The sequence below is a fragment of the Platalea leucorodia genome (genome assembly GCF_965183815.1).
Source record: "Platalea leucorodia genome assembly, chromosome: 4".
NCBI lineage: Eukaryota > Metazoa > Chordata > Aves > Pelecaniformes > Threskiornithidae > Platalea > Platalea leucorodia.
This window is the reverse complement of record NC_138826.1, coordinates 26,630,156-26,652,868: the sequence shown is the minus strand read 5'-3', so window position 1 is coordinate 26,652,868 and position 22,713 is coordinate 26,630,156. Positions and strand designations below refer to the sequence as shown.

Below are 22,713 nucleotides of genomic sequence, written 5' to 3'. Positions count from 1 at the left end.
ACAATGTTCTTGTTCATAGTCTAGCAGTTTTAATTGGAGGTCCAACTTATTTTACTGAAAATGGAAAAGTGGAAAACAGATGAGAGATCAAAACTCATTATGGCTATGTGTATTCTCAAAATAATAATTTCATTTAAATGAGTTTGTAAGAACCAATTTAGATAGGATACAGGATAAACAGAAATATAGGACAAACATAGTATTTATATGGTATCTGTTCTGATAAAACTTGCATATATGAATAGAATTATGAAACTGGAAAAGATTAATTTAGCCTTGAAATTACCAGCTGGCTGACTTGTTTCCTCAACCAAAAAGAAAAAAAATCATTATTATTAATACAGATTCACAGACAGGAAAATAAGTGTTTCTTGAAGTTTTTTCTACAAAACTTCGTAAAAATCCGAGTGAATATTGGAGTCAACCTTCTATCGACTTGTCCGTCAGTGCTTTACACAACATTGATTTTCGTATCACAAAAATGTTATAAATCTGCTCTGCAACATGTGGAGGAGCATGTAATAAAAATATGACAATACTGACTCTGAGCTGAATTTTGTTTTCCTCTGTCAAAAATTATATTCTGTACTACTGTAGTAAATCTGGAACAATACCTTAATCTTATTTTTAGCCACTAATTACCTAAAACTTTTGGGGGCAATTGTTTCTCCTCACAGGAGAACCATTTTTGCCATTTGAGCTCATGCCACAATTTCTGAGGTTTTGAAAGTTTATTTTAATTTTATTATTATATGTTGTCATTTTTCTTTATTAAAATATCTCTAAAACCTATGTGGGGCATTTGACATGGAAAATACAACGTTACAACTGTTTATAAGAGTATTTCCATGCCCTGTAGTTGGTTTTGCTTGATTCTTTCCTATGTTATAAAGTGATATGTGAAGTGATGTATGTGCTATTGGATATTATTTTTGTCCACACTATGCTGATTAAGAAATCCTTTTTTTTTTTCTTTTTGAAATATCAGATTTTTTTTAATGTTTCCAGCTCCCATGGGCTCTTAAAACATTTTTCCATCATGTGATCTCATTCCACGCTAGCTAATGTAAAGCAAATGATTTATTATTCTTTTGTTTCTGTACAGTTTAATTAATCTTTTCCTAGAATAAAGAAAAATATAATAGTAAAAGCAGTGGAACTATTTACCAGATTTTGTATTTCCAGTATTAGAAAATATTTGATTTCTGTCGGTTCTCCTAAGAATTATTGCCCAGCTTTAGGTTGTTATTACTTCAGTTGTCATTTACTTACATAAGTGCTAATATTACAGTCTTTTTCAGTAATAACAGATAATTCATGGCTTCCATATCATTCTTTGCACTAACTTCAGTGGCAGCTGGATTGAGTTCTTAATCACAAGGTGATGCAGAGGATCCCACAAAAAGTAACACAATATAATACAATCATATATTCCTTCTTACTTAAAGCCATGAAGGTAACAGTTCACAATTAATTAATTTAGTAGAAAAAAGAGCCCAAAAATTGAAGGAAACAATACTAACAAAGGGGTGTTAAGAACTGGATTTTGTGAACACATATGTAACAAGAGGAGAGCATGGAAGCTAGATATTCACATTTCCTTATAACCTTGATCCACAGTAATATCTGCTGACTTTATTAACCAGTGATAGTTTTATAGTCACTGTTCAGTGAATCACAGAGCTACCTGCAACATATCTTTACTGTTTTACTTGTTCCTGTGCTCTTCAACCCAAATATGTTAAGTACATATTTGTGGGTTTTTGAGCTGGAGCCTCTTAGTCTAAGCAGAAAGGTAATGGAACAAACCTTCAGTTTCTCACTTCTTAGGTCTACTTGCATTTCCTTGCATCTTATTAAATGAAAAGATGGGGAATACAGCTAAAAATTAGACTAACATGGTTTACAAGTGCAAGCTGTCTTTGAACAAGATAAATTTGTCATTTGCCAATTATCTTTGTTGATGTTGACTTTGGAAATATTTTATTCTACTTCATATCTTAAGTTCTTCATTGGTAATTCTTCATAAAGGTGAAGGGGGAACTGATTATGGTACCCTTTTAGCTTTCACACTTTATGAGAGTGACCAACAATAGATATGTGCTGATTTATTTTACGATTATAGTTTAGATTCATATTTTGTAAAACTATTGAGAGGTTTTACATAGTTTACAATTTAGAGCAACAACGGTAAATATAGATAAAAATTTAGAATATTATCTGGGTGGTACCCTTTTATTAAGAGGAGTTATTTCCTGCCGTAGCTGAAACAGGTCTACGACCAGTATTTTCAGGAGCAGAGGAAATTTTCAAAGCATTCTTTCTGCCTAAGGGATGAGAAGATCTTACTCCCACCAGTTTAATTTTTGTTGCTAGTCATAATAGAATATCTATATAAGTAAATTATATATACGATTTTTTCTTGCACAGGAAGTTTCCTTTTATTAGTTTCATCTGCCTTCATCACTTTGCACTTAGAGCTAAAGCAACGCAAAGTGAATTCAGAAGTATGTGCAGCTCTCAAAAGTGGTAATGTGAGAGCATTCTAGATTTCCTAATCCCCTCTCTAAATTTTCACCTCAGTGTTAGGTATAAATCCTACTACCATTTTAAGTCAATGGCAGAATTTTCATTGACTTTGTTAATGTCTTCATTACATGTAGAATGGCATAAATACTCACTTGCCTATCCACCTTTTTTTTTTCTCAGGCAATCTCCTAGATGCCAGTTTTCTAAAGCTTTCTGATCTACAGCCAAATTCTGTTAAGTCTACCGTAGGGAATTTGAGATCAATAGTAATTATAAATCTTCAGAACTCTATCCAAGCTAGTATTAATGTACAAGTGAGCAGTAGCTGAGCTTCCTGCTTGCAGTTGGGTTTTTTCTCCTTTTTTTCCTGGCTCCTAATAAAGCTGCACAAAACAGTAAGCACACCTTGATAACAAGTTTTGACAGTATTAGATTGTTCATTATAAACCATTTATGGGTTTACAAGATTGCTTAAAAGCAGAATATAAAAGTTTTCAAGCCTAAATATAGGTAATATAGTCATAGATATGATGAATACAAACTCATTTTCAAATAATGGGTAAAGTATCTATACTATGTCTATCTTTTTAGGCAAATGTTTCTCATCAAGGTATCCTAAAGATTAATTAAAATAGCCATGATTAGATATTTTTTTTTTTACCTTTACATTTATATATTTAATAATGTTTAAATTACTGCTCAGTTATCAAAAAAACCCTGAGTTTACAAAACGTGACTGAATTTCGTGGGTTTCTGACCAGCTACTAAGGTGTGCACTTCAGTAGTTCCAGGTTATAATATGAGTTAGCCATTCCTTCATCTCTAATTAGTATCTGGGAATATCATAATCAGTTCTTAAGAGCAGGAAGCACTTCTTAAATAAGTTTTGTGTCCCTGATGCACGCCAAATACTTTAGCTTAGAAAATGGTCTTTCTTAGTTCATTTGTAGAGAGGTTTTGTTTCTTCTGTAGAAAAAAAATGCTAAAGGAACGCAGAGAACATGAACCTGAAAATGTCCCAGCGGAGCTTGCTGAATAGATAGCAAAAAATGTCAGTTCAAAATGCAGACATTCAAACTCCTCATCTGAAATCCCTTTTAGAGATATTTTTGCCTTCCTCCCTCCCCCCCGCTTTTTTTTTTTTTTCCACATAAGTAAGCAAGAAGGAAAGCCTAACCAGGATTCTTCCCTCCTGCACCCCGTGTTTATGCCTCTTGTTAAATTTTCTCCTTGTCTATCCATATATTTGTTCTCATTCTCAGCAGAAAAACCTTTGAGCCTTGAAGACTTTTAAATAAAGGGTTTTTTTGCTTTTGCTTTGGTGTCAGTTGATTTCTTATCAAAGTGTTTGATTTGCAATTTTTTTCTTGTCGTTTGCAGAAGCCGAAAGCGGTATGCCCTCTTCGTTACCTTTCCTTCCAACCTCAATCCTACCTCCACTCCTTCTAACTTCAGGACTAATTCCTTGCCAAGAACACAGGAAGATAACATCTTTGTCTATCTTTCTCTGTATATATACACACGCACACATATATATATATTCATCTGTCTATGTGTGTGTGTATATATATATATAGATCTGTGTGTATATTTATATATGAGCCCCCAATCTTAAAGAGGAGAGAGGATAGCATTTTGTCTCTCCATTGGTTCTTGTGACTCACGCACTAACTTCTTTGCAGGAAGTACAAAATAAAACAGTATAAGTTTTTTAGGCTTTTTTTTTTCCCCCCCTTGTGGAGTCATTGGTGTATCAGATTGTTGCATTTGAAAAACAGACTTTACTGTTAACATCTCCCCTCCTCTTTTTTCATTTGTACTGTATCGTGACGATGTATATTTCGTCTTTACCAGCCCTTGTGCTGCCATATTGTCTCCATATTCACACCTTCATTGATGTCCTCCTTTCCCCAGAGTCTTCCTTCAAAACACGTCTTACAATACAGTAGTTCATGTTCTCTTGTAGTCTCACCTTCCATTAACAACAACCAAATACCGATTCCTTGCATTGCTGATCCTGTTTTGAGCCCAGTTATTCATAATACAGTACTCATTAACACTATTGTACTGTTCCAGTGAAAGTGCTATGGATAGTTTGTATTATATGTCACATTCATTTTAATGACATTTATTAAGCTCATTTATGAAGATGTTACTGAATGTATTTGTTTCTCAGTCTTGGTTTTACCTTAGGGTGGCATGTTTTGCATTTTCTTTTGGTATACCATGCTGTGAGCCCTTCTTTAGTCTACATTCTGTCTTGCTGCTATTGGTTTGGATGAAGTAAATAAGGCATGCTCTTCCATGTCCTCTCCGCTCCTCATCTCTCTTCCCCGTCCCAGCTTTGTTTTTCTAATTGCTTATAGCAGTCTGTCTGACTGATCTTTGGAGACCCATTCTCATTGTCCAGACATTTCAATTTCCTTCATCATACTCTCCAAACTTTACTTTCCATGTCTGTTCTGTTGCGTGTGTTGTATGTGTTATATTTTTTTAATTTTTAGCCTTATTCTCCTGTGGTTTCTGAGTAGATGTGTGAAAAGAGAGGTGGCTTCCTGTCAGTTTGGCATTATTGATATGATCCAACTGCAGAGAAGTTACTGCAACACTTAGCATCTTCAAGGATCTGCAGTTGTTGCACCTCTTCTTCGCTTCTTGCTTTTAAGTATATATTATCTTGTGGTGAAGGCATGTTGACGCTGGCATGATGAGCAATATGAAGAAGTGTTGTACCAAGTGAAGTTGCTTGCTCCCAGAATAAAGTATATTGTGCTGCTTCATTGTACTGATAATTAATCGCTTCTGGAACCAGAAGGAATAATTCAATTGTATTTAAGCGTATTGAATTCACCAGCACCATTGAACTAGTTTGGACTATGCCCCAGTAAAATACCTTATGCACATCCTGTAGACCATGACATAGTAGTTGCTATTGTAAAGAACTTAACTCCTGGGAGCAACCTTTTATATGCTTGTAGTAATTAAGCTTTAATATACAGTAGCATGTAATGTGCACTGTGTCTTTTGCCTTGTATTCTTTTTAGTGTCTTACTGGATTTTTCTGTGTAGAGCAATATGGACCTGAATTAACGTCAATGATAGAGCCCAGAAGAAAGAAGCAATACTTATGAGTGACAATCAGTGTGAAGCTGGTATGCACGCAACTCCCACTGTGGGATTTGTGCACCTACCCTCACACTCCACTTCAAAACATACCCTGAAACAAAAAAATATTGTCTCAAACTAATTTTGTAATTCTAATTCTGTAGTTGTGTGAATGACATGGCACATTTTAAAAGGCCATTATGCTAATAGTTGTGCATTTCATCTGGGCACGGCATGAAACAATCAAGAATAATAGCTGGTTTTATTTAAAAATGTGGTAGCTATAGTCAGTTATACCGCATAGTCTTGTTTTAGATAATGTATTAATAGTACTTAAACAATATTATATCTTCCGGATTACTAGATGATATTGCTACTGTTTCAGTCACATGGGGAATGGTACAGTACATCTACCACAAAGTTTAAAACAGAATTGTTACAGCTTTTGTCATTTGTTTAGTCAAAATTTTGCCGTTTGTGTTTCATTTAATTCCACAATTGATCTTTTCTTTTTTTTTAGACAAGGATGATGGCAGTTACAAGGGTAGCCATAAATCGGGGCGGGGAGCATTACTGAATCAGACAAGTTTCCTCGATGAAGGGATGAACTGTTCAATTGGTCACTGATAATGGATTTCATGTCACCTAACTTTATCAATCTAAACGTTAGATGTCTAATCTCCTTTTAGTTATCCAGGCACTAGTCCATGATTGCAAGGGAAGAGAAAGACAGTTCTTGAAAGCAGCTTACATTCTGAGACAGATGAGTTGAATACCACCTTTAGTGCTGTCTAAAATGTAACCTTGAAAGTAAGAACAAACAAGAATAGTATATAACTGAGGCTGCTGACAAGGAAAATTCTGAAAAGAACTCTTCCAGTGTACGTCTCTACAGATGGACCTTACCTGTCTTCCAGTTTTTAGTCTTCATATAGTGCCACTGAAATGTTGTTACCCTTGCCTGTTTTCTGTGCTGTACTTGCTGGGCATCTCCACGTGCCTTTGTCAGCTCAGTTTTAAGACCTTTACTGTACCTCTTCCATCTTAATAAGATCCCTCATTTTTTCTCAGAGAAGACTGACAGTTATACAAATCTGAGAGTCATCTACTGTATAAATGCTATGTATAGATTAAGAGTTCAAAGTTATGTCCATTTACAGCTTCAGCAGTAATGGAAGCCTACTCAGTTTCAAGCTGTGCAAAGCAAATTGTGAAGCCATGCCACTTAACAAGTGGCCTACCGATAAATACATACAGTGTAACGATGGTTGAGACTCTAGAGCTGATTCGTTGTTTTTTCTACGTAGTTCGTATAGAAGATAGCTTAATATTATAGAAAGCTACAGGAAAGATTTTTCATCTTCTACTGAATTTTTTATATACTGAAAATTTATTAGAAATAATGTTTTATATATTCTAATAACATGAAAAGATATCAGCCATCAAACTTTCTAGTACTGTTTCAACTCAAAAAACATAATGTGACTCCAACACGTATGATATTTGAAGGCAGGAGACAAATAAAAATCACACAACACCAGAAATGAGTAAAAAATAAATAGCTGGAGAGAATTAGTCTGGCCCCAAAGTGTCAGTTAACAAATTGTCCTAAAGTTCAATCCTCCAACTCTCAGGTTCTCCATCAAATTTCTTGACATTCAGTAAAACGTGGAAGACCTGCAGTTAGTAATCAAAACTTTAGCTCACTTTTAATATTTTAAGGGAAAACATAATATAGTAGTCTTTATCTAGATCATACTATTGTTGTATTGTGCAGCCAATCATCCATGCACTACCAAAAAGGTATTGAGCAATGCTCATGTTCTGGGGTAGTTTCAGGTAAATAAGAATGGGTGAACAGATATTTACATCTATCTGTATTTTACTGAAAGTAGCATGTATACTTAAAACATCAGAAAAATATAATCCAACAAGTGAGTAAATTGATCAAAATTAACATAGTCAGTTCTAACAGATAGCTCTTCTCCACTGACATGAAAAAGTCATCATGTCCTATCTTAACTTTTCATTGAACGATCTATGTAAAGAGATCCATAAGCATTTGTCTAGAATTTTTCTGTCCACATTTGAATTTTTTTTTTTTTTTTTAAATTGTGCATCTCAAATGTGCACTAATTCTCCATTTGTGCTTCACCTGCTTATATTTCAGTCAGTCTGGGAACTCAGTTTCAACTGTATAGATACTGTTGTTCCTGATTCTTTCCTGAGCTTTAAGTGTTCAATGTCAGGTTGGATGGGGCTTTGAGCAATCTGTTCCAGTGAAAAATATCCCTTACCATGACAGGGAGGTTGGAACTAGATGATCTTTCAAGGTCCCTTCTAACCCAAACCATTCTATGATTCATTCTGTCATTCCTGAGAGTACAACTGAATTCAAGGGTGGTTTCTACATTTTCATTGTGTGACGTTTTCATTGCTCTTAGATGTGTGATCTTGCATCTAGTCACCAAGTGAATCTTGTTTAGTAAATGGGCTAACTTTTGCTAGACGTCAGGTAAGTTTAAAGCAGAGGTTTCCACACTGCATATACTGTTCCATAACTGCCTTACAAATCGTTGTATTATCATAGAGTAATGGAACTGGCTTCTCCTAAGTTCATGCTGGTGAAGTACATTAAATTCCCTGTAAACACATTAAATCATATTTAATTTACATATATCCAATTTACAAGGCTGTAATTGCCATATGTTCTAAATGTTCATGTGAGAAGGAGCAAGCAAGTCAAAAGATAATCTTTTTTTTTTTTTTTTTGCAATGACATGTGACCCCTGTAATGAAAAGCTTTGTCCTGAGGAATGTATTTCTGAAACTGGAATTGTTAAGGAAATTATGACTAAAAGTTTTTTGAGCTTGCTATTACTTGATTAGTTTCTGAGGTAACCTAAACTAGAAATGTTATAAAATTACAAAATTTTGATCAAGTTCTTAGAAACTTTTAAAGTATTTGGCATTCCTTGCTTGATTTTGTGAGATGATTTAGGAAATAAAAAAATAGAATTATATTTTATGATAAAAACATATATTTGGAAAAATCAGGGATGTCATTTTCAACAGCATTTTTTCCAGTGCATAGCACAGAATGCATATGGATTAGCTATATATATTGCTATTAAATGTAATGAGTTTCTGCCCTTTTTTCCCTTTACCTACATCTTCCTATATCTGCAAAACTCCCCACCTTGGAGATACATAAAAATGAGACATTAGCTGAAGCTTTCTTTCTTAAAACTCCAGTTTACTTTGCCATGTACTTATCTTCTCAGCTGTGGGGATATATATGTATATATGCATATTTTCATGATGTGCTTAAACAGATACATGCATCTCTAAATAACCGATGGATGCATTCTTCCTGGTATGCTCATAAGCCTTTTTTATTTTTCTCTGTCCTCTTTGTTCCTTATATTCTATTCTTTTAATTCCAAACATTTCCCTTGCTGTACATATTAGAGTGAATGCTTATCAAAGCATAACTTTAGCTAATGACACTACAGGTCTCATAAGAAATAATGCAATTGCTACTTTAAGAAGCAGCATGTTTAATAAATCCGTATAGGCTCAGTAGAAATTGCTCATGATCTTGCTCTGGTTAAATATCAGTGTGTATATAAACCCAAAACTTTATGAGCCTTTGCTGTAACTCTTTGCCAATAGCAGTGATGGGGCAAATTAATTTTTATTCCCAACAGAAGGTTTTGCTGCTGGGGTCATACTGCATTAACTGCCATCACATCTATATTTTGTGATACATTGTATTTGTGAAAATAAGTATATGTGAATGAAGTATAAGATCTGACAAAAATAAAGTCTGTACACTGACCCATCTGAATTGATTTTATGTGTCTCAGAAAACCTTGAGATACAAAATCATGCTCACAATTCATTACATCCTAAATACAGTTACTTCTGATTTAAGATTATGTTCACTACCTCTTAAAAGAACTGCTTCATTTGCTTATTACTTTGTCAAATTTTAAGTTCTGTGAGGGGGAGTGAACGTTTACATATCTAGTGGTGTTACCTCAGCTTGTGGAGTTCAGGTTGTTGAGCTTTTGGTAGGATTTTTTTACCGTTTGGGTATGGTTTATCTATCTCCAAGAATGGGATGAGTTAAAAAAACCAAGGTGGGTCTATGTAAAGAAATGTGTTCATCTGTTGTCACTGAAAAGCTGTAATACTTCTGTGATTAAGGGCAAAGAATGAAATAAGGGCAAAAAAAGTATTTTTCTGACAGAGCAGTACCTATTTGTACCTAAGAAAAATAGCTAACCCTAACCATATTACAAGTCTTTGCATATTTTAGAAGGAACAGTATAGTAGAAATAAATGAGACTAGCATCTGTAGAAGATTTTTGAGTTTAACAGCTAAATTCTCAGCATAATGGCAGATTAAAGGTTAGCAGACAAGGAAGAGGAAAGATGAAGACTGAAACACGGATGCAGTTAGGGACACAATAGAAAGCTTTGGCAGAAAGACTTTAGAGAGTTAGTGCCAGAAAGATTCTCTCCTGGTTCTTGAGAAGTGACTTATCTAGGTTCGCGTAGGCTCGCAGGCTTAAGATAGGCCATTCTCGACTTTGTAAGCGTACTGGTAGAGTGTATGTCTCATCTCACTTAGTGATGGCCTGTTAAGGTATCTCTGTAACAGCTAGTAAATGCTCTCTTGGCTCAAGTGACAGAAGTTTATGCAGGGAATCTACATATTTCCAACCTGTTTGTGACTTGAGTGTCTGATTTCATATGAAGAAATTCTCATGGGGTTGTTCGGGGTTTTCTTGTTGTCTGTTTTATTCCATTTTAAAATGTGTGAAATTGCATTTTAAAACTTCATTAGCTAAATGTTTTAGTTGCAAGTGCAACTATTAAGCCCAATACACTAACAAAAGAAATACCAGATGCAAAGTTTAGCCGTGCAACTTAAATTCATCCCATTTATCTGTGTGCATAATTTAGGCATTATTTACACCATCACATTTCATATTTTGCAATACTGCTGAAGTGTGCTGTGGAGATGAACCTGCTTTCTGTGGTGGTGACTTCCATTTTCTGTAGTTCTCCTCTCATTTTTGTTGCAAAGCTTGAAACTGTGAATGAAGGAAAAGGAAGGATATCTGGGTAAATGCTTTCTTTGAGACTTAATTTCTGTTCCAGCCTCTGCCACAGAATATCTGTGTGAGAGTGAGCTAATAATTTAAACCAAACCTTTTACAGATGACTTCTGATTAAGTGTTTATTATTTTGGGAGCCAGAGGCTGGGCTTTTGGAAATGCTGAGCATTCTTAGAGCAAGAGTCCCTAGAAGGTGCATATGGAGCTATGCAATGCTAAATACTTAAAAAAATGGCCTGTAGGCATCCCAAATTAATAGCTACTATATCTCATCGTGACTTAATCTCTCACCTGTAAAATGGAATAATACTATATCTTCATTCTTCTTGTAAAATAAATTATGTATTTGTGAATCTTTTGCATGCTATAGTGATGAACACTGCAGAAAAACACATAAGAAAAATATGATGCTGATTTTAAAGATAAACTACATGAAGCCATGCCTGGAGTAACGGCAGTAAAACACCACTGAATGAAGTTTCAGATTTCAAGAAAAAAAAGTAGTTTGTGGCTGTTAAATTAAGAATTGTATCATAACAACTACCTAATGGGGGCTGAATTATGGCTGCATGACGAACCTTTTAATTCTTAACTCATGAATGCTTTATTTTGCAGCCTGCATATTCTTTTCATAGGGCCTTGTGGGTATGTGTAGTCACACAAAACAATGTGCTCATTATAAAGCTTTCAGGTATATTTTTTTGTCACACTAATTTATTACTAATAAATAGATAATAAATAACATCTTGAATAAGAGATCTGCTGAGACCCATTTTCCCTCCTAAGAATAACATGGAAGATGTTTGGCTTTCAACTTTAATAATGTATGTCTGTTCAGAAATGTGTTTTATTTATTTTCGTATATATATACTTCCCCAAAATCAATTTTAGCTAAATCCACAAGTGTTTAAATTGCTGGTAGTCTTTGTTTACTGTAAGTTGCATATGTGTGCCATTACTACATTTTGACTTACAAAGGCTAAGCTTTAATAAAAGACAAAAAAGAGAGAACTTTTGCCAAGCTTTATTAAGTTTTAACAGGTCAAAAGCTTAGTTGTATTACACATTAATAAAACTTATTGGAGAATATATTTACATCTATCTCTATCTGTATATTCATATTTAGCTTTGTACTTTGTAGATTGCCTTACCTAAAATCTAGTGTTAAATTATTAAAATAAAACAGATATTTCATGGAGAGACATGGAGTACCTCACTTCTTGATAGCAGTTTATAATTTCCTTCATCAAATTTAGCTGAGGCTATTCTGTCAGTGTGGTTGGGTTATTTTTGTTCTTCCATGGCTGCATAGCAGTGTTTTAAAAATTTTCTATTCATTTTATGTTTTTTCAGCTATCGTGACTGGTTGTCTTGTACCATTCCCCTTGAGTGTATGTGTGTATTTATTATTTTAAACAATAATATTGTATGTCCAGATAGGGGTCCCATTAACATTCTATTTCACTAGAAACTGGCAAAAATTTGCATCAAAGGGTTTAGCTTCATAAATGGTATTTTTGTATTGTTATTGAGTGGTGGTTGCTGGTTCTTCCCTTTTCACCGTATTGTGAATTTTTCACCATTTTGCATGGCAGAGCAAGAAGGCTGAAATGCTCAGCTTCACACATCATGTTTCTGAGAGGCTTTGTTATTTTGTATAGTCTATGTTTAATGCAAAAACATAAGAAAACAGACGTAAACACTTAAATGATGTGATAATAGGCAGAGGCATGTGACTGTCTCAAACTTAAGTTTTTGTAAAAAGCATGTGAAACTGTTATTTGATTGGAAATTTCAAGGAAGAATGGCTTAAAATTTCCTTGCAGCCTTTCCTAACTAGTGGGTCCCCTATAACAGAATCAAATAAAGCTATTTTGGAACATTCAGTTAATAGTAATTTAAACTTAATGTTTTGTTGTTTTTGTTCTTGTTTCACTGAGCAGTATATTAATCAATCCTGGAAACCATGTCAAGATTCAAGAAGGTACTTTAGGATTCTTCATTGCAAGTGATGCCAAAGAAGTAAAAAGGTAATTAATATATTTTTATCTTTAAATTTAAACATATAGTATTTAATTTCTGTTTTTTCTTTACATGTAAACACCTCACCTAATTTTCATTATTATCTGTTTAAAGATTCTCAGGGGGAATTGAGTTGGTACTCTAGTGAACCAACCATGTGTGCATGCCATTTTCTTAACTGCAGTCCTAAATATCATGGAAATGCAATAATTTCACAGCAGATGTGAAAAGAAATGAAGAGGTTTTTTTTTCTGAGTCCTACTAGAAAATGTAAAATATTTTTATCTGATTTCTCTATAATTAATTTGTCTCAGTGGAATTACTTTGAGAGAGGACAGGATTACACTTTTGTGTGAGTTTCAGGTTTAGAGTAGTTCTTATTTGCATAGACTCTAGCAAATACTTGATGTGACCAAGCTACTGTATTCATTCAGTAATTGCATTAGCAGAATAATACTTATGTTCTTGTCATTTTTTCTTTACTGGAACTACATACTCTATGGCCTCATAGTAATAAATCAAACTACAACAGTGCAGTATATCCCAAACATTTTAGACAACTTTACTGGTTTGCTGTACCTGGCTGATTAGATTTGGGTTGAATGAAAAGGGGTTTTATGACATTGTGTTTAGGAACCAAACTTGTGTACTTTTGTTTGTTAGGATTTATGATATGCTTGGAAGGAATAAAAGAGCAATGTGAGAAAATAACTTTAAAAAAAAATAATTATTCAATGTCTGTAAGATTTTAAGAAAATAAAAAAGAAAAGGAATATTTGCAACTTCCTCATAATTTGTATTTTAGTTGTAAGTCATGCTATCAAGAATCTGATTTTTACTTGATGTTCTCCTTGAGGCAGATATTTTAACTAAATCTTATACTTAGAATGATGAAATATTCAAGTCATAACCTTTACTAAGTCCTAAAGTTTTTATGATTAAATTACAGTGAAAGCAATGCATGTTACATTACATTAAGCAATGCATGTTTGCTACAAATATTTAAAGTAAAAACATCAAAACAGTGAAATCACTGAGAACTTGAATTCTATCTTCATTGAAATAGCTAAGATAGGTTTTGGCTAGGTGAAGCATACAGAACAGCACAGCAGTGCTCCTGTCCTCTCATATTTCTAGCACCATCTTTGGAGTATTTACATCCAGCATTGCCTCAGGTATGCTGCCTTTCAGCATATAGTTCTTTTCCTCTCTGGTGCTTTTCTCCATTTGAATATACAGAACCATCTTCACATTCTTTTACTGAGATGCTAGCTTTTCTTCATTTATAAGGCATTTAACACTCTCCTATAAAATTATTTGAGACTCTAAGCAAAAATTACCTGGCATAGCATTTTTAACAGGGAGAAGTTGACTGTTATTAATGTGTTTAGAGAAAATTTACACATCATTCGCCTAGTACATTTTATCTAATAGCAAGCTGAACCAAAATTCCCAGTTCTGCCTTGCTTTTTGCAAGAAGGCTTTATTTAGAAACATGCTGCCTCCCTTACCACATTGCTTAGCTGTTCTGTGCAAAGCAAATGATTATCAGATGTGTTTCAACTAACAAAACCAATTATCTAAAGTGTTGATTTCACCCTTTTGAGCTATGAATCAGAGTCAGAAAAATGTTCTAAAATTGAAGTCTTTTGGAGGGGGAAAAAAAGGGTTTTTTTTAATAAAGCAAAATTAAACGTGTTATATACCTGAAATTCAAATTAAATTATTTTGGTTTTGTGTTACATGCTAATGGAGAAATTTCAGCTCTTTTAAGCTAAAGCTATTCATATATATCAAATATATATTTCACAGTGAAATATAACGTGCAATGTTCAATTACTCTTCTTACTAGAACTACTTTTGCATTTTTAGAACAATAGTTTCACATTAGAAACAATTATGCCTAGGTAAATAGCTTCATGTAAAATGTTGAGTGTTTAAATATAATATGAATTATATTAATTGCATCTTTATCCATTTGCATGTTAGTACTAACATCAGAAATCTACATGCTTCAAATCCGCTTAATTCAACCCAATTATATAGAAGGATAATTTTATCGCAGCAATCACTTCAGGCGTTTGCTCTTGACTTTGCACATAGGATTGCGTTTGCTCTTGACTTTGCACATAGGATTGAAGGTACTCTTTAGGACATGTGTCCTGCAGTGGACTTCAGAAACATGATCTATAGAAGTGACCTAGGTCAAATTCCTGTCATGAAGTTTTGTGTGATAGTGGATTGTTGTTCGATACAGGGGCTTACAGCTGGATTGGGGAGAAATTGTTAAAAATGGAGGCAGTTTTCTGCTCCTTGCTTATGTCTTGACATCGACTCATGGTTTGAAAAATATTTTATTCTCATTTCCTTGGAGGCAGTCTATTTTCTTTTTGTTGGAAAGTGAATATTTTGAAGTCCAGAAACTTTCTCCAGCAAAGCATGCAAATGCTCAGAGAAGGCTTTTTCCTTTTACATTTTGCTTCTTGGAAATAGTAAGACAATATCACAGCCTGAAAGAATAATCTTCCTGGATGTTTCTTAGAGAAATTAAGTCTGCTATATTTAGGACTTATGTCTTCCATCAGTAGCTTGCATGCTATCTTGATTTTAGAAATATTAATAACATTCAGTGAGGTCTTACTGCAAATTTAAATTTCTGTTCTCTGGTCTGTATATCATATGGTAGACCTGCTACCTTCCTCCTGATGGGCCACTTTACCTGGGCCATTATTCAGAGGTGTAGAATAACTTAGATACCTAATTCAAATAGTTACAAATTTATCTAGTTCATATTTCCCAACATTTCCTTTAATATAGTTCCACCTGTGGTGGACTCTAAGTTAATCGAAAAAGAATTAGTAGCAATCATCCTAGCTGAACTGTCAGAGGCTGTGTATTAATATTGTTTATTTTTCTTTTTATATTTTGGACTGTAGATTGTTCTGTTCCAGTTACTGTTCCATACTGTTGTAGCAATCCAACCATCCTAAATCTATGAACAGTACCATCGGCAAAATCCATGGGTGGTTGCAAAGTGGCACCTTTGGTTCTTACTGCCAATTTGTGTTGAGAAGTATGCAATGAGAGAGGGTTAGGAAGATAGGCATGGAGCTGACATATCCTGAATATGGATAAGTACAGGGAAATTTCATCAGGTTAAAAAGTATGTTTAATTTGTTATTCCAGCAAGAATCCTGGGAAACTGTAACTGTCCAGCTAGAGGCCAGCTGTGTGATCCTCATGAGATGTGTCACAGCAGCCTTACATGACATATTGACTTGACAGGCATGATTAAACTCTCCTGTGGGCAGTCTAATGCATATTTATTAAATTGGAATTTTGTTCTAATCTTATATGAAGTCAAATGTTTACCCTTTCTGTCTTCCATAGTTCTCCTTGTGTTTCACCTAGTGGTGAGCCATTTGATGCAAGAGTAGAAGTTCATAACCAAAAGCATTAAATGGAAACCTAGATGGTTCACCTTGTTATTTGTGTATTTTTGTTTGAAATTTTGGCTTTTGTCTGTTCAAAACCAAAATGGTTCTGCTCTATTCCGATATAAAAAAAAAATAGTCTGAATCAAGATTATTTCAGTTCTTTCATTTATATGTTCCTTTAGGAACTTATTTGGATAGGACTTTCCCTTTCTGGTTTTGGTTGGGTTTCTTTTGTAAATAGCATATCTGATGTTATTGTCACATTGGTCTCATTGCAATCTCTCATTGTATCCAAAATGAAGTCCTACTTGTGACCAGGCTGAAAAATTAGCCCAGGATGCTAGACAATGCTTCCAAAAAAAAAAAACCAAAACACCACCAAAAAAAAAAAACCAACCAAGAAGCTGGTATATCTGATAAGAACAGAGAATTCATTATATATATATTTTTGTGAGAAAATTAATTGGATGCTCTTTTTATAAGATGAAAGACAAATGCACTGATACACTATGTCATAATTATCATCCCTTCTCCCAATTACTTTTCAAATAAAAGTGTATTAAAAGAAACACTAATTTGGAGTATTATGTTTGAAATTAATGGTCTTGCAGCAAATATTTCCTACTTTAAATGTCTAAACCTTTTCAAAGATTAAAGGAAATTAGTGCTGGCATGTTTCATTAATTTGGCACTGCAACAAGAGGAAATGTGGGCCTAATTTCATTTGTATGGATTAAGAAAAGTGTCAGTTTTTCCATTCTGTCTCTCTAGGGCATTTTTTTACTGCAAGGCCTGTCATGATGACATCACGGATCCCAAAAGGATAAAAAAATGTGGCTGCAAACGGCGTAAGTAATATTTCTATCGCTCCCTTCCTCTGCTTTTCATGAACTGTTCAGCCTCGAAGAATATCTGTACATGCGTTTACATGTTTTACACAGTGGTACAGAAAAACTAAGAAAAAATGCACAGCAGCATAGTAAGTGCCATTTGCATTTCTGAAGTCCATGTATTTTTATTACATTTCACACCGCTCACACCTGTTTCTTCATTAAAAAGTCCATTAGGGTCCAAAGCTAACAAAACCTGAAGAATTAAATCAAGCTAGATCTAATTGTGGAGGTTTCTGAGTTAAGAATAAGCTAACAGTGAAGTTCTGCTGTCATTTATACCATGCAGTAATCCAGTTATTTCAATAATTTTCTGTAAAGAACTTTTGTCTATCTTGCTGAACATGATTCTGTAAAAGAAGAAACTAGGAAATAATATTCCATCATATACCTATTGAAATAAATTATTATTGAAATAAACAATCAGTTTTACTGGAGGAAGGGATTGTCTGGAAGAAATTAAATATTAGTGCCTCTTACCTATATCCTTTTAGAAGATTAGCTGTAATGCTAATATTTAGTTTAGTTATGTTCTTAGGTCTGCTCTTTAAATTGTTTGGAAAATTTTGCATAAAGAAATCACTGAGTTTTTGAATTTAGATCAGACTTTGCATCTGTATTTTTATAAATATATAGAAATTAGCATTTTATCTACATATACACTTTGACAGGATTTTTTGCAGGAACTATCACAACCACATTTTGGCCAAAGATGTGTTTGACCCATGTGTGTTTCTAATACTGATATCAAAAGGATTTAGGGATCCATTTCTCAATGGATATCTGAATATTTATGTGCATTCCAGGGTATTCTGCCATGAAAGAGATCATTCTGTTCAAAAATACTGATCAGGTAAATTGAAAGATCTCAGAAGAGTTTAACCATGTCTATTTTACCATTACTTTTAAAAGGGAAAAAAACTCTCTTATTTATAGATCCAGTCATAGTGTTATCACTGCACTGTCTTAGAGGATGGAAGAAAGCCTAAACTGGACCTTCTCTGCTATTAAGGAGTGCCTGAAATTGATGAATTCTTGAAGATGATTTTAAAAAGACAAAATATCACTGGGGTTTTTAAAGAAACTCCTCTCCCCACAAAAAAAAACAGGAGTGTGGAACAAAGTAGCATAGTTGAGAGAAAGCAGCTGAAACACTGACAGAAAATGGTATTTATCTCCCAGCAGCCGCAAGGAGAGCAAAGCACACGGAAAGCATGCCTCATGTGGAAGGAATGTATGCATTGCCTAACATATTGGAAAAAAATTGTTCAAGAACAGTTTATCCATGTGAGATTGTGACCTTTGAACTGCTGCCAAAGCCAATGAGGCTTCTGAGTAAGTTCTGGTAAAGCCAGTTGCAGATGCCTCGAGGTGCCTGTACCTCTCAAACCCATTTTTTTTTTCCAAATTACCCAGCAGTTAAAGGGAAATATGTTACCTGTTTAATTTTATCTGACTCTGTCAAAAAAGAAAATCTGCATTTTCTTCTCTACTCCCCCTTCACATAGTGTATGGTTTTCATACATGTGTTGATTAAAAAAAAAATAAATTCCAAAGATCTGTCATTTTAATGTGAGATCTACACTTTTCATTGAAATCTGTTAGAAGACAGGAATCAGGAATTCACAGTATAAAGGTTGAGGGCCCTTTGTTATACATTAATGAAAATCAGTGTAACCTCTTCAGTAGTAGGAAACTGGGGAGAAAACAGTATCCTGTGACCCAGACAACACAATGGATATATACCAGCAGTAGGGCCATGGAGAGGTGAGAGTGACAACTTCTGTGTGTAGCACTAGGAAGTGTTGCAAATGGCATGGTCACACGTATCAGTCCAATAAATGAAAGGGTGTTGGACAGATGAAGAAACAAAATGATGGGGTTAGTGAGGCTGAAGGAGGCAGCTGTCAGAGCTGCTGCAGTGAGCACTGAACACTAAGGAGGGAATCCTCTGAGTCAGGTGAAAAAGAAAAAAAAAAATGGTCAGTGAGAGTAAAATTTTAACTTTCCCTTTCATTGTCTCCCCTCTTTCTCTCCTCCCGTTTGCCCTCTCCCCTCTCCTTTCCTACATGCACACACATACGATCACAGATACCATGATAGCTGACAGCTCACAGTACAGCTGAGAACAGCTTCCACTTAGGAGCATGCTCACAACTATTAGGAATAATACAATTGCTTTGCTTTTAAAGTTCTGTCAATCAGCAAAACATGTAAGTGAAAAATTTCAACAGTAATTAGTGATTTTTGGTCTCTTGAATTTTGATGACAATCTTGAGATCCCCTTTTATGGGACTTGATTTTTTTTTTTTTTTTAAAAAGGTAAGTCTTTAGTGCAGTCTATTATTCACATAAAATGTCTTAGCTTTAGCTTTCAAATCACTAATCACTTTTGAAAATCTTAACTATGTAATCCATCTGTAAGCTACACAAATCATTGGTCTTAAAAATGCAGTCTAACCAAAACAAAGCATAAATTAAGAAAACTGTTTCCCTATTGAATTAGGAAACTGTCAACTGATCTGTCAACAGCTAATATGTCAATTTGATTTTCAAAGACACTGCAAATAGTCACACGTGCGTATATGTAGTCCTATATGATAAATATATATTTTAATTAGCAAGTAACATAGCAATTGGAGGCAGCTGAATGTGGAAAATATGTAAGATGAAATGAAAGGTTGTCTGTAAAACTATTGACACATTCAGGTGAATTAAATGTGAAAGAATATCTTTACATGGAAAACTTAATTATGGTGGCATTAATTATTGCAGCTTCCTGTGACACTTGAAAACCACATTCTTTAAATAATATATCTGAGGTTGCACATCAATTTAGATACTGTGTGAACATTAGCTTGTGGTATTGTTGGGGTCTAAATGTGAGTCTGACCTACATAGCCATTTGTCCAAACCTGTTAGGCCTAATATTAATAATTCAGGGTAGATCAGTACATTTCCACAAGGCCAGGGATAATTAAAGTAACCTTGCTTTCCTTTTGCAGTTTCTTTGCCATCCCTTTCCCCTTACCCATCCCACTCCCTGAATAACATATGAATGCTGATGTCACATTGTCCAGAGAAATGCTTGTGTGGAAATTTTATTCACAGATTGTTAATATTTTTTTCTTAATGTTTTCAATCTCTTTCCTATTCCATTTAACTGTAGTTTTTGCAGCAAGGGGCCAAATACATGTATATATTTATATAAAATGCAGCCACGTTGGGATGAAATTTCTAAACTGGATGACCTACTCCTCCTGTTTCTTTCATTTTGTGCAACAGCTATGGTCTAATTCTCTATATATTTTTTCCAGTGACAGTGCTTGCTGTGAACGTTGGGGGTTGAACCCCAGAGGGGACATATCATATGTACATTGATGTGTTTGAAGGAATTTCTTGTAATCTATGACAATTGACAAACTTTTGATTTATTTTTCCTCTTGCTGCCTTGGAACACGGCCCCTACTATATTTTAACTGCACACTGATAGTGATCTATTGTGAGTAAAAATGGGTTCCCTGTAGCCCAGAGTGCGGTCCAACCTGTCTTTCTCTAGCAGAGAGTATTTTTGTTCAGTATTTTGGTTCTTTTCTTTATTTATGTTGCATGTAGCAGTGACGTCATACCCACAAGTTTCTCATCGTTTACACCCATGGAGATTAGGGTGACGTTGAAGAAAATACAGCAGTTTTCCCCTCTTCCACCTTTTGCCTCTTTTTTTCCACAACCTTATTTTTTATCCCTATTTGAAAATGAGATCTTGGCAATGGCATTTCCTTGAAATGATTCTAGAAATATCTCATGAATTTTTAGGGATATCGGTTAGGCTGGGGTAATTACCACTATAGCACTGTTTGCCTGGTTAAGTGCAATTCATTGTCAGACCCATGTTCAGGTTTTTTGTACTTTGTATTTTCCATTGCATAGCTGGCACAAAGAGCAACACAGCAGTCTTTTACTGTCCTTAACTAACTCCTTTCCCTGCATTGGCAAAAAAAAAAAAAAAAAAAAAAAAACAAACAAAAAAACCAAAAACAAACAAACAAACAAACAAACAAAAAACCACCCAACAAAAACAAAAGGAGATGGGGGTACAGCCAGACAATGAATTAAATGTGTGGCTAACTTTTAATGTATAAACCTACAAATATCTTCAACAGGAAACAAGCTACAGTGATTATTTCCCCCAGCTTGCTTGTTTTGAATTAATTACATGAGTAGCGCCACACTGAGTTTTCAGGACCTAAGCTGTAAAGTTTTACTTTATTATTATATATAGAATACAAACTTTATAGACCACTTCATGTCAGTCTAAGTCATAGCACTTTAAAGTGTACAGAATCTGTGAAGGCTCTCATCAGCCACTTTTAGTGTGTACAGTTGTGATAATTTAAATAAACACAAGCATTTGGGATATGGAAAGAATTTGTTGCTTAGAAATACAAGCACTGCAAAGAAATGTACTGGTATAGGGCAGTGTTGGGATTATATGGGCTTGATCTTTCAAACAGCAAGAGGGATCAAACATTTCATAGCTGCAGTGAGGCATTACTGTACCAGATTGAGGCTGCTAACCATACCGTATAACTGCAGCTATTCTAAATAAGTGAGGCTATGAGACTTTTTCAACATTTCACCAGATATTCCAAATTTATTGTGTGATAACACTTCAAGTCTTAATCAGGACTGAGATATTTTTTCCCCTCTCAGCTGTACATACCATAGGATCTTGCAAAAAATCAAGCAGAAGTTGACACTCCTGGAGTTGCATGATAAAGTGCTAGCCATCTTGGAATTGTGATGGCCTTCATTATGATTATCATTATTTAATATTTATTTTATTGTGGTGCCTGCAAACTAAAGGGTTGAGATCCTGTTGTGGTAGAAGGCATTCAAACAGAACAGAAATTTCTCCAAAGATCTGTTTTCAGCCAATAGAACAGCATAGAAGAAAGATGGGGCAGCAACAGAAAAGCAGATTGTGAAACAGGTCAGCATGATAAGAATCAATACTTAATAATAAACCAGAAGAAAACTAATTTCTATGGATAAAATGATGAATCCTATTGACTTTGAGGCAAAATACTGGAATTAATTTGGATTTATTTGAAGAAATTTATTTATTTTAAGTATGTGTCTATGTTGAGGCCTTTCTGGACCAGATAAATTAGTTTAAATAGTAATAAACAAACAAATAAAAGAGCTCTTCATGTTAAGAGAGTATTAAAAAAGAAAAGGTCATGTAACCTTGACTTACTTTTTTTTCCATTTCCCCAATAGCTTCAGTTTGTTCAGAAATGCAGTTAGCTTTGAGAGTACACTGGCTGAGAGTCGTCTTTAAGGTAATGAAGGAAAGGTCATGATCAGATTTGAAAATTAAAATGAATTGGTCTATAAATGTGCCATTACTTCAAAACCTGTGAGTTATTCTGATAGCTACTAAAATAGGGCAAAATGTCCACTCGGGTCACCTGCTGTTTCTATAGTTTTGACAGAGAACAGCACCGTATGAATTATAGCAAACAACTAACCAATTGCCTTTGATTGCAAAAATTGGAAGATAGTGAACAAGCTGACTTGGTGGTCTTGAAGTTCTTC

General features: G+C 34.4%; 1 protein-coding gene across 2 annotated transcripts in view; it reads left to right on the top strand.

Moving 5' to 3' along the window:
• The window catches only part of KCNMA1 (potassium calcium-activated channel subfamily M alpha 1), a 516,744-nt gene that overhangs the window by 400,620 nt on the left and 93,411 nt on the right, over window positions 1–22,713 (top strand). For both annotated transcript variants that reach the window (XM_082310136.1, XM_082310135.1), the window contains 2 exons: window positions 12,707–12,793; window positions 16,994–17,070. In XM_082310136.1, the coding sequence (XP_082166262.1) occupies window positions 12,707–12,793; window positions 16,994–17,070 (164 nt within the window). The remainder of the gene's footprint in view (window positions 1–12,706; window positions 12,794–16,993; window positions 17,071–22,713) is intronic.